This window comes from Carassius auratus, chromosome 8 (genome assembly GCF_003368295.1).
Source record: "Carassius auratus strain Wakin chromosome 8, ASM336829v1, whole genome shotgun sequence".
Lineage (NCBI taxonomy): Eukaryota > Metazoa > Chordata > Actinopteri > Cypriniformes > Cyprinidae > Carassius > Carassius auratus.
In genome coordinates, this window is record NC_039250.1 from 3,092,592 (window position 1) to 3,106,427 (window position 13,836).

Here is a 13,836-nt window from a genome sequence, read left to right on the forward strand (position 1 = left end):
TTTTTGTTCTGCTAGCTTGCAGGTGCTCTCGAAGAGATGATTGGCTGGAGGACGTGGAGAGAACAGAAGGGCCTCTCAGCGTGAATTCAGGAAGACTAGGATAACATCATGGACTGTTTTCATGCATTCTGCCATCCCACACTGTCTCACCTGGCAAAGAGATTCAGCTAGAGGCGGTAAAGCAGGCGAGAGAATGAGGTGTGAACACATGTGAGGGTTTCTGTTTTGAGATGGTCTCTGATGGATGGGTTTTAATATCTTACACAGATAACCCACAAGTGGCCACTTTTATAATCCTGCTGAAAACAGACCTTATCCCTTGTTTTTCTTGTAATGCTTGCACAAATCTCTAATTGTTCATTTTAAAGCTTACCCAAATCTGTGTTGGGACTGGCAAGTAGCTGCTTGAATTTATCCAATCGAGTCTTCTCTCTCACCATCATGGGCGGAGCTCCTGAGGCATTTTGGTCCGAAATGCGGGCAACCAATGGGATAACGGGCCGCACAGGAAGTGACTGCTGTTTTTGCAGGGTATTACGAGCTAAACAGGACAAAAAATAAAAACATTTAACATTAATATTAAAATATATATCATTAAAAAAATATATATATTTTTTTAAATAACATCAATATATTTTTTAATTAAGGTACTATTAAATAAATAAATAAATATTATTTAACATGGATATATATATTTTACACACACCTTTTTTTTTTTTTTTTTTTTTTACACATTTGGTTGTTTTAACAAAATATAATTACATATTTTGTCATGTTAATGAATTTTATTTATTTATTTATTAATTATATACATTGCCGTTCAAAAGTTTCTGATCAGTAAGATTTTTAATGTTTTTTTTTTTTTTTATGGAGTATCTTGTGCTCATAAAGGCTTTATTTTTTACTGAAAAACAATTATAGTGAAATATTTTTTCAATTTCTAATATTGGTTTTCTGTTTTAATATACTTTAAAATGTAAGTCATTTCTGTCTGAATGTTCACATGATCCTTCAGAAATCAGTCTAATATGCTGATTTATTATCAGTGTTGGAAACTGTTGTGCTGCTGCTTCTTTTTCTTTTTCTTTTTTTAAACTGATACTTTCTGAATTCTTTTATGAATAAAAAGTTATAGAACAGTATTTATTTAAAATTAAAATCTTTTCTAACAATACGAGTCTTTACTATCACTTTTTGTCCATTTGACCCATACATAACATAACATAAGTATTTATTCTTTTCAAAAATAAAAAATAAATGACTGACTCCAAACTTTTGAAAGGTAGTGTATATTGTAACACAGTCTTTCCATTTTGAATAAATGCCGATTTTCATTTTATTTTATATTCAGATTAGAATCCTGAAAAAAGTATCACAGGTTCCAAAAACATGAATGAGCACAATTGTTTCCAGCATTGATAATAAATCAGCATATGCTTTGATCACAGGAATAAATTATATCTTACAGTATACTAAAACAGAAAACCGATATTAAAAATGTAAATAATATCTTACAAAATACGTTTTTTTTTTTACAACAAAATTGTATATACTCAAGTTAGCTTTTTTTTTTTAAAAGGATAGACAGCCAAATTGTTACTTGTTTTTCTAATCCTTAACTGAAAAGGCTAGTTGGACATATCTACTAACATACAGTCTGTGATTGGACATTCAAAAACATCATACCAGCCATATAACAAACAGTAATTAGGTAATGACGGGACTTTTTAGATTAAAGGTAGGCTGAAAAAACCCAGATTTGACTGATGACTTTCTATCTTTTTACAAGCTTAAAAACAACAACGACCGGATACCTGCATTAACATTGAGCTGGGCTTCGCTACTGGACTTTACCACCCTGCCATTGGCTGGACCGCTTTCCATATCCAGTCGATCTTGAATGGGGTTTGTGCTGATTGGTTCCTGCCTGTCCAGTGAGGGGGGCAGTGCCTCGGTGTCTTCTGGGGTTTTGATGATTTTGAGGCAGGGTGTTTGAGGCATGGATCGTGATTGGACAGGTGAAGATGAGAGCTGTTTAAGACTAAAAATACCATCATCCTCTTCATCATCAATGTCCCATGCATCATTGGTGCTCCGAGCAAATTCGTGGAAAGTGGAAGGTTTTTTGGATTTGGTGTTCAGACTGTTAACCTTTGGAGCATCTTTTAATCTGTAGGCAAACAAGTAAAGAGGTTTTTCGCAAATGGTAATATTGCACACACTATAACATATGAACTGGTTACAGTAGAAAGGATAACGCAAGACAAAAAAAAAAAAACTAAGGTTTCAAAGGGTTTATGCAAATCTTGCACTTATTTGGATGGACTTATGATGGATTCAAACCACAACTGAAAGTCAGAAGACATGAATGAAAAGAGTAAAGGCACAAATAACTGGAGAAACAAATGGCTGGTGTGCATGCAGACAGTAGACAGCTAGCAGCAGCACTTACAGACGATGTCTGCATGGGTCCAGAGGAGGGTGCTGTGCTCCATATACTGGCTGTAAGCTAAGAGAAAGAAAAGCTGATGTGTGCTTTAAAGAGAAGCAGAAACAGGACTGGGTAGGGGTGGGCGATATGACCAAAATGTTATATCACAACATGAGTAATTTTATTTCACGGTAATGATCTATATCACAATATTGTAATTTTTTTTGCTTTAAATAAGATCTTTATTATTACTTTTTTTTTTTTTTACACTCAAGTGCATTGAAGACAAGTAAATGGTCAGCGAATAAATAAGAATAAGAAACTAATTACAAGCAATAGGAGGAAAAAAAAACCTAGTAGAACAAATAAACAAGAAATGCTACATGCATTGTGTAACCAAAACGGCATATTCTTCACTGAGTAAAATCATAATAACCAAGGAATTTTGCTGCTGTACCAGAGATGCAGCAGGCGCAATAATATTACGCAGCGCCTGAAAATAGTCCCCAGCAACTCTGCTATTGAACTGGTGGACTATTATCATTGTGCCTGCTGCATCCATGGTACAGCAGCAAAATTCCTTGATTATTACGCAGGAATGAGAGTATAGTTCCTAGCCATATCAGTCAAGAAAATCCCAACTTTTCATTTTCAGTCGGTCTTAGTACACGATGTAACAACAGAAGAGTCAAGTTTTAAAAAGGAATAATATTGAAACTCTTTGGTCATTTTTGAGCGAGATGCTAACGGTCTAATCAGATTCAATGATCTATGATTAGCTACAGCTAAAAGTGCTACCGCCAGACCCGGAGATCGGCTGAAAGGATTGGAAAATTAACTCCACTGTTTAACTCTAGGGGAGTTGGAAAAGGAGCCTATTTTCAAAAAAAAGTGGAGTGTTCCTTTAAGACTAGAGCTACTGTGTTTAGGAGGATACTTGCAAAGATGGCCATTTTGACACTAGTGTATTTAACCTTTCATGGCCTATAAATCGGCCTTAGTACTAAATAAATACGCCTAACTCCGTTCAGTACTCCTGCGTTCTATAGACAACGAGCTCATACAGCAAATCTGATGATTGCATTTAAATGGTTTAAAAGCTCTTGTTTTTAAACCGCAATGCTTAAAAACGTTCAAACGATAAGTTTTAGTGACCACGTAGCACAGAAACGTCACGTGAGTGTGTATGTTAACCATGATAGGTGAAAATCTCTGCCGGTTGATACATTTCTACCAGTTAATCGTGTCTACCAGTATATCGTCCACCCCTCAGCCTCATGATCATATGAGAGCAACTGATATAATCTCAATAATTTACATAGTTACAATCTCATGCTGTTCCAAAACCACACGACTTTGCCTCTTCTATGGAATAAAAAACAAAAGTAAACTTCTAAGTAATATCCTGGTCACTTTTCCATTTAATGAAAGGCTGAATGGGAACAGCAACCTTTAAAATGTGATAAAAGGCACCATAAAACTAAAAGTATAAAAGCTTTAAACAAGAGATGCTATCAAAACATTTCTGTGCCCTCATACTTCAGAGTCACAAGACAAGGAAGGACAGTGAAACTAAGTTCATAATGGAATACTAGCTTACTGCATTCCACAGGATATAAACCACGCAACAGTTTCAGACACTACATTACATTCATACCAAAAATTCGATAGGTATGTTTTTTTTTTTTTTGGAAAGAAATATTATTATATATTAAGGATAGAAATAGTACATAAACAAATGTTACATTTGAAAATATATTCAAATATTTTTAACATTTTAATAATAATAATAGTAACAATGATTCACAATTTCACTTCTTCTTTAAACTGTATTTTTGGTAGCTTTGGGAAGCATTAGGCCTAGAGACTTCTTTCTTAAAATTAAAAAATAAATATTGCGGATCCAAAACATCTGAACAGTAGTTAGGGTTAAGTTCAAATCTGCGGTGTAGACATTTAATGAAACTGATCACAAATCACAGCAGACAAACAATAAAGTTAACTTTATTTTGTATTTATTTTGTATTTAATTAAAGTTAAATACAATGCATTTTGAGATACATAGTGCCTTGATGTATTTTCGATATATGGCAAATAATCTGTCATCAAGGTATGCAATGCATACATAAAAGTTGCATAGTATGAAGAGAACATAATACATAGAAACAGTAAGTATAGTATTAAACTATGCTATTCTAAACAGCCTTTAGATTAAATAAAAGTTGCATTAAAATCACTTTCATAATGCTGCTTAACTGTAAACTGTAAATACACTCTGAATATTCTTTAAATATACCCCAGAAACACACAGCGAAAAACTAATATCTGGAAATGCAGTGAAAACATCTGAAAAAACATCTCAAATTAAAAGCGAAGCACACGACTGGGTCCTCCACATTACTACAACATATAAATATAAATCTGTACAATATCACAGTCTATTGTGAGTTACTGTGCAATATCCTGCGTAATGGTGAGAGAAGTCCAAACATTGCAATGCTAAGCAGAATTTTTACGGGCAACACAGGGCCATAGGTGTAGTTATACTGTTGAAAGGAAAATTAACATGGCTATTATGGTATGGTTGTAATATGGTTGTTACAAGGCCTTTTTCTGGTGAAGTCAACACAATAATAAAGGCATTATGTGCAAATGGGACCACAGAATAGTTGGCAAAAGCACAATGCAGCTGAAATATGGTTCATCAATTTTCATGCGAGTAGAAAATGAAAGGTAAATGGGTCATTCTCACGAAACTGTTGAAACGTCATGTCACTAGTGATTTTAGATATTAAACATGCAATTTAGTAATATATAAAAACACCATAATGAAGACAATACTGTTCTCTACCTTGCACAAAGAGTAATTTCAACATAGGAATTAATTATTTGTGCATTTTATTGCGTTTTCTGCTGAAATTCTCATTACCGCAATGCGTCCAGCTGTATCTTAACTTATGTTATGTTGTAATTTAAACAAATTACAATAAAAATATTCTGAAAAAAGTAAATGGATATTCTTCTATAATTTTTCACATGACAGAAAAATGACAGATTGAATATTCATGTACAATAATAATGATACAAAAGTGGAAATATAAAGTGTCCATGACTAATGTTCTCATCCTCCGCAATATTTTTTGAGGGTCATTTATGCACACAAATTTTTTTTAAATATAAATCTTGATTTTAAATTAAGCAACACATGAGGCAGAACCTTCAAAATACCAACAAGGTAGGCAGATATCTTCATATTGTTCCAGTTAAAAGTGTAAAATTCTCTTGTCAGAACGTCTACGCGACAAATGGATTATCATCACCGAAACGGGTAGTTTTCCACATTTAGAAAAATATTAGATTACAAATTTTCTATGAAAATATACTTCATTAATGCCTGTTTATATCTACTGAGTAAAAAATTAGCTAAATCATCATGGTTTCTCTGTTGTTAGCAAAACATGCTAAGACACCTCATCCTCCGCAACACCATTTTCACTCACCGCAACAATTTAAGGCCAGTTGCGGTAGAGAGAACCTCTTTTTCGGTAATGAGAATTTAATCATACAGACTATTTTTAAATGTATAAAATTAGTTATTAAATTAAATATTATTTAATAACAAAACAAAAAAGCCTAAGCAAAGGCTAGGGTGACCAATTTCAGAGAAAACGTTTATACCAACCCACCAAACCCCAGGAAGGAGAGAGACATTGTGGGTTACAGCAGGAGTAGTTATCAAAAATTGTTGGGAAGCCTACACAAATGTTGGTGCATCTATCATTATGAGGACTTTCTATAAGTGTAATGATTTTTATACTGAGCAACAGAACTTTGTGTGTGTGTGTGTGTGTGTGCGCACTGCTGTGTGTGTGCACTTTGGATGGGTTAAATGCAGAGCACAAATTCTGAGTATGGGTCACCATACTTGGCTGTATGTCATATTGGAATAATTTCTAAAGGATCATTTGACACTGAAACCTGGAGTAATGATGCTGAAAATTCAGCTTTGTCACCACAGAAATAAAATTCTGGTTTAAAGTATATTAAAAAGATAACCATCACTTTATCATAATATTACTGTTTTTACTGTAGTTCTGATCAAATAAATGCAGCCTTGATGAGCAGAAGAGGCTTTAAAAAACTTTTATTATTTTTTTTATTATTGATGCTAAACTTTTGAATGGCAGTGTATTTAGATATGACAAAATGCAGCAGTTTTAAATTCTAATTCAAAAACAATTATTAAAGAATGGTTAGGGTTAAATTGAAGGAGAACATCTTTATGGAAAAAAGAAAAATATATTGTGAACCATCTTTTTAGGAATGAGCGATTTTGGAAAAACTTTAGGTAAACACTTGGGTGTACTCTTTACCAGAACCAACTCTTTCAGTAGAAATAAAAAAATAAACTTGAGTTATCATAGACTACATTCCCACTGTCAATGACAATTAATAAATAGTTATTACATAATTATATGATTATTACATAAAATATAAAATAAAATAAGAAACATTATTTTGTAATAATGTATTGTGAATATTTTTTTAATAATAAAACTAAAATTACAAAACTAATATTAGTCTTGTTTGTTTTCTAACATTGCACTATTAAGTATTTATTTTTGTGGAAAACCACAGGGTCCCCTTTAAACAGCTTCTCTTAAAACTTATTCATAAAGCAGCTGTGACAGAATTTTACTAAGGAATGGGGAGAAATCTTAAGCTAAGAAAAAGAGTGAGGACGACCTTTTTGGTATGGATGATGTCAGCATGATTACTAACTACACCCACAGTGATTGGCTGATAAGGGATGGGTATCTGTCAGTTATTTTATAATAGAAATATTGTAGAATGATATATCATGTTGCCATAATCAAATAAAGATTTCAAAATAAAAAAGTTGCAATATTCTAATAAAGTTTGAACTAGAGTGTCACTAATTAAACAAGCATATGTTCAGCTAATTGTCAGCCTCTACATGTCTGCATCTTATAAATAATTGTTATATGTATAAGCAGCCTTTTAATTAACAGACTAGAATTATTATGGCTGATATGACAGTAAGATTTAGTACAAAGGTAAAATAAATCCAAACTGGATTGCTGTGGAAACAGCCATTTTAGGATTGTGTATGATTTGGTCTTTGTGATTTAGCTGTCCTCTTGACTACTACTAACTTTTCACAGATTTAAGAGCTGATTTTTACATAAAAACACTTTATGAAGTACTTGAAGAAGAGTCAAAGAGTCCTAAAGTTAGGAGTTAGGAGCAACATTTAGTTTCACTTAAAATATTTTGTGAAAATGGCCCCTGGTGTTTTTACCCTATGTTATCTAGTTATGAAGCACTGCAAAATAATTTATGCCAATATTATCTAATTTATTTTCTACATTAAATATTATTTGTTTGACTATACCACATACTTAATATGCCTATTATCATTACCGAAATCATGAACCTCATTTCCGTAACCTATGTATCATTACCGCTACATGCATTCTTTTAAGATTTTATTTAAGAAATTGAAAAATAGTAGTCTGCTTTTAAATGTATGTGCAGAATCTATACATGATGTTCTTTCAGGTTTGCCACATCATTTTGAAAATATTTCAGTTTTTAATGAAAAAAATTATAAAAATGGTTTGCAAAATACAGAAGGTGTTGCGGTAATGAGAGAAATAATTGAAAAACACATAAAAATGTTATTATAAAAATATATTTTATGCCAAAGTTTCAATTAACTGTGCATGACTGTTAATATACCATTTTTAAAAATGTGAAAATGTATTATTTTTCCCCATGGCACTGGACTTTTCAGAGTGTTACGGTAATGAGATTTTTAAAGACATGTTTTGGAAAATATGTTCAAAAAATTGTTAAATTGTCAGTAAAACTTATTTAAATTTATGGTCACCGACACTTCAGACCTGGCTCTTAATGCTTAAAAAGAAAATTGGTTGATACAAACATTTTTTAAAATGTCATATATGAAACCTTTGAAACTACGATTTCGTGAGAATCACCCAAATTACTTCCAGATATGTAGGCAAGCTGCTCACATTTGCATTAAATATTGGGCTGTGAGCGAGGAGTGTGTTTGAGTTTGCCAGAGGGCAGCCTTATCTTAAATGTCTGCTAAACACACATACACACACACTTTTCCACACTACAATATACATACAAAAGCTAACAGAGTGGGAAAACTGTCAGTGTAATTAATAATTTCCATTGAGAATTGCATTAACATGCTATTATAATGAATTAAACAAGATAATAATTCAGTTATCAACTAACAAGACATATTCTGTGGATGAACAACTTTTTGTGTGCCTCTCTACAATTATAGGACATGTCATTTTACTAGGATGACACCAAAGTCGTCTGGAAGCATCTAGTATTACTTTTGCATGCTCGGTCCCTTCTGTTAAATGAGGTCAATGGTGGGAAAGTGGCCACACCTCTCGTCCACTCATGTTACAGCCGGATCACACCCACTGCGCGTCCTCCAACTGCTGCCGATTCACCTGAACTAGCAACTCAAACAATCTAGAATCACAACCACACCCAAACTATAACATGTTCATCGTTCCCATCACAGAGCGGAATCCCGTCCGTTTCTAACGTCTTCATTGTGTTCTGCTCAATTTTCTGAAGATATGATACCATCAACACTGTAGTAGAATGTATCAAATCTATCAAACATATCAATTTTAAGAGACAAAGAACTGAAAAACAAACAAACAAGAAAACTATTTCCAAAAACAGCAGGAAACTTTGTAAATGAACAAGCCATTACAGTTCAGAAATTAGTGAAATAAATACGTTATATATCCAGAACGCGGCAGCAAGATTAATTTTTAATGAGCCAAAAAGAATGCACGTCACACCTTTGTTTATAAATTTGCACTGGCTTCCAATAGCTGCTCGCATAAAATTCAAGACAATGGCTCTGCACCCATTTACCTAAATTTGTTACTTCAGACTTATGTGCCCTCTAGAAGCTGCGTTCTGCAAGTGAACATCACTTGACTGTGCCATCCCAAGGACTTTAAATTAAATGTTCCCTCCTGGTGGATTGACCTCCCCAACACAATCCGGGCACCTGGGTCCTTAGCCATCTTCAAGAATCGGCTTAAAACACATCTCTTCCATCTTTATTTGACCCTCTAACTTTAACACTCACTATTCTAATTCTATTCTTAAAAAAATCTAACTACCTTTCTAATAGGGGTGCTCCGATCACGATCGGCCGATCGTTAATGCGCATTTTGTCAGTAAAGCCGGTTTTCTAATCAGCGGTTAATTCCATCAGGTGCGTGATTTCACATAGAGCAGCTGTTACTACACAGAGCCGTTGTTAACTGAGAAGATGCGTCAAAAAACGCTGAAAATTAACGTGATTTGCGCATCTTCTCTATTAACAACGGCTCTGTGTATTAACAGCTACTCTATGTGAAATCACGCACCTGATGGAATTAACCGCTGATTAGAGAACAGGCTTTACTGACGAGATGCGCATAACGATCGGCCGATCGTGATCGGAGCACCCCTACTTTCTAATCTTTTTGTATTCTGTTTTCTTTTCATTTATTATGCAATTGTGTATGAGTGTGTGTGTGTGTGTGTGTGTGTGTGTGTGTATAAAGACCTCTAACGCTAGCTTGGTCTATTCTTATTTTATTCTATCTGTTTTGTTTTTATTTATTATATTATTTCAAAGCCCATGCTACGTGTACTGTGTTAACCCAACTGAGACTTGTTATAGCACTTATATTTCATTGCTCTTTTTGTTGTTTTTGATTGCTTCCACTGTCCTCATCTGTAAGTCGCTTTGGATAAAAGTGTCTGCTAAATGAAAAAAAACAAAGATCTCAAATTTGGACTCATCAGACCAAAGCACAGATTTCCACTGATCTAATGTCCATTCCTTGTGTTCTTTAGCCCAAACAAGTCTCTTCTGCTTGTTGCCTTTCTTTAGCAGTGGTTTCCTAGCAGATTTTCTACCATGAAGGCCTGATTCACACAGTCTCCTCTTAACAGTTGTTCTGAGATGTGTCTGCTGCTAGAACTATGTGTACCTTTGACCTGGTCTCTAATCTGAGCTGCTGTTAACCTGCGATTTATGAGACTGGTGACTCGGATGAACTTATCCTCCGCAGCAGAGGAGACTCTTGGTCTTAATTTCCCGGGGCGGTCCGCATGTGAGCCAGTTTCTTTGTAGCGCTTGATGGTTTTTGTGACTGCACTTGGGGACACTTTCAAAGTTTTCCCAATTTTTCGGACTGACTGACCTTAATTTCTTCAAGTAATGATGGCCACTCGTTTTCCTGCTTTTTTCTTGGCATAATACAAATTCTAACAGTCTATTCAGTAGGACTATCAGCTGTGTATCCACCTGACTTCTGCACAACACAACTGACGGTCCCAACCCCATTTATAAGGCAAGAAAACACACTTATTAAACCTGACAGGGCACACCTGTGAAGTGAAAACCATTTCAGGTGACTACCTCTTGAAGCTCATCAAGAGAATGCCAAGAGTGTGCAAAGCAATAATCAGAGCAAAATGTGGCTACTTTGAAGAACCTACAATATGGCATATTTTCAGTTGTTTCACACTTTTTTGTTATATATATATATAATTCCACATGTGTTAATTCACAATTTTAATGCTTTCATGTGTGACTCTACAATTTTCATAGTCATAAAAATAAAGAAAACTCTTTGAATGAGAATGGGTGTCCAAACTTTTGGTCCGTACTGTGTATATGTATATATATATATATATATATATATATATATATATATATATATATATATATAAAAACACACACACATACATAAGCTCTGAGTACTGTGTTTGTGGACAAATTCACACACAAAAAATTATGTAAAAATGCCCGTCCTGGCAAGTATCCTAGCAGCCGACTGAACATACTGTATCAGTGCATTCTCTTGAATTGACAGCACTTTCTTAATATTAATCAAACAGCAACAAAGAAATCACTCACTGCTCTTGGTTGAATAGCTTTTGTAACTTTTTGTAACTAAACACGTATTTTTAATTTACACAGTCAAATACACAATTATATTTGACATTTGATTACTTTATTCAATTTATGTACCTAAAAACTAATGATTATTTGTTGTTATTTTCTTTATTTTTATTTAAAAGTATAATTTTACCCTAAACACAGCACATACCAATCCGTACCAAAACAGTGACTCTAAAACTGATACAAACCGAACAGTAAGTTGAACCGTTGCACCCCTAATATATATATATATATATATATATATATATATATATATATAAATTCAGTCTTTGAAAAGTATGTGAGTGTGTGTGTGTGTGTGTGTGTTTATGTATATATTCAATTCAATATGCCCCAATAAAAAATAAAAATAGCCCTGAAAATCGATTCCATCATGTGCAAATATTACCTCTTGAAGAAAACAGTGAATTTCAGTAGCAGCACATCTGCCACACTAACAGCATGAGAGTTCCTCTTTTGCAGGATTATGCAAGGCCTGATATAAAATCTTATCTAGAGGAAACTGTCCAGTCATCACAAGGTAGCGTTCGCAGTAAGATGAACTGATTCTGTCTGTAACCATGAAAATCCTAACAACCCGCAATATGAAGCACACTCAGCAAACTATCTGCCCAGAATAAAGAAAAGGCCAAATTAGACCAACCTACATGTCTGCTTTAAGAGGTTCAAATCCATTTAATTAAATACTGTTTAGAAAACAACCGGAGTAAAGCATATGAAGTTAGATTTGCTTCCTTTATAAAAATAAAATAAATAAAAAACTGCCATGGCAAGTACTTATTAGTACATAGATAGCATTGCATAGTTAATCCAGTTACTGTAACATCATAACAAATTATTATGAAATCATACAGTGTAAGAAACTTTGTTTTAGATTAAAATGGAAGCTAAAAGGCAAGTTAGCATAGTTTAATAGTAGTAAAAATAAGGTATTTTGGTGATAGCTATGGTCACCATGTCGAACTTCAGTAAGGACTGATATAAACCAACACTAACTTCGCTACCATATGGCCACAAGTGGAGATCACACCAGCGGTTTCGTAATATGCACAAATAATCCTAATTTTGATCTTTACAACATGAGCAAAAACGCAACACACGTCCAGAATAGCCATGCTGTCAAAACAGACAGCTCACTATGTTTTGGCACACAGCCTCGGTGTCTAGTAAACAAAGCAGCTGGTCAGAGTCGATATCTTGATATAAAATGACTTCAGAGTACATAAGAACACACTTAAACTAGTTCAAAGAGGAAATTAATGATTAAACTCACCTCCCGGGAACCTTTGGGTTTCTCCTCCAGAAATGAATCCTGTTGTCGGTGGCCATGGCGAAAGGACGCCCAATTTCACTCTCAAACAGCCATGAAAGCGAACCCCACGCCGTCAACCGACACTGGCAGATATCCAACGGCGAAAACGATGTTATTAACTGTATTGCCGCATATGTCTTACTTTGTTTTGATTAGTTACTGCGGGTATTTTGCCAACACAGAATGTACCTACAGCGGTTCTGAATGGACGTCGCCATCTTTGAGGTGCATGAGGTCGCTCTGTGATTGGTTGAAATGACGAACAGGTGCATGGGAGCGGACCAATGGGATTTGAGTTTTATTAGTCGGAGACTCGTATTTTAGCTTTACTTTGATCTCTACAGCACCTACATTCTTTGAAACCATGTTTACTATAATGTACAGAACAGTACAGTAACCTTTGGAACATAAAGGTGCAATACAGAAGATACAGAAAAAAAGCATTGTTGCATAATTAGTGCGTAACATAATTGTGCGTTCCAAAAGTTCCACAAAATCCTGCTACTAAATTTCCTAAACTTAACATCGCCCCTCCTTCGAGGTTTGTTTGTATTACTCGTTATTGCAAATTAATATTCTCGTTATAGTCTCATTAGATTGCTGCAATACAGATATGATAAATCATCCTACTTGGAAAAATAGTTTGTTCGTTTTAAATCAGTATAAATTAAAAGCAGTAAAACAAATGCAATGATGAATGCTTTAAAAATGATGTCATTATTTACCCGCCCACCCCCCGAAAAAAAAACGTGATTAATTATATTTTAAATCATTATGCATTTAATGCATTGATGAAAATAGTCGATTCGCAGTTCCCCAATTTGAACACTAGATGGAAATAGTTACACATAAATGTAATGCGCTCCTCTTAGATTTGAATGAAATCGAAAGATGTTCACCTGTTATACTGAAGCCTGTAATTGCAGCAATATTCATATTTTTCTTATATTATCATCAGCTGAATTCTTGATTCGTTTCAAAGCATGCGTTAAAAACATAGGCTAACTTTTAGTATTAACCTTTAAATATATTGAAAAA

The 13,836-nt window shown here is 34.1% G+C and overlaps 1 protein-coding gene across 2 annotated transcripts in view; it reads right to left on the reverse strand.

Moving 5' to 3' along the window:
* Window positions 1-13,024, reverse strand: part of tbc1d22b (TBC1 domain family, member 22B) — a 54,033-nt gene extending 41,009 nt beyond the window's left edge. Inside the window, exons 1-4 of one of the 2 annotated variants that reach the window (XM_026269100.1) lie at window positions 12,760-12,815; window positions 2,453-2,509; window positions 1,815-2,170; window positions 374-541 (exon numbers count right to left, since the gene is read on the reverse strand). In XM_026269100.1, coding sequence (XP_026124885.1) covers window positions 374-541; window positions 1,815-2,170; window positions 2,453-2,509; window positions 12,760-12,815 — 637 coding nt within the window. Of the gene's footprint in view, window positions 1-373; window positions 542-1,814; window positions 2,171-2,452; window positions 2,510-12,759 lie in introns of both variants that reach the window. The other variant, XM_026269101.1, reaches the window with a different exon arrangement.
* Window positions 13,025-13,836: the final 812 nt, after the last annotated feature.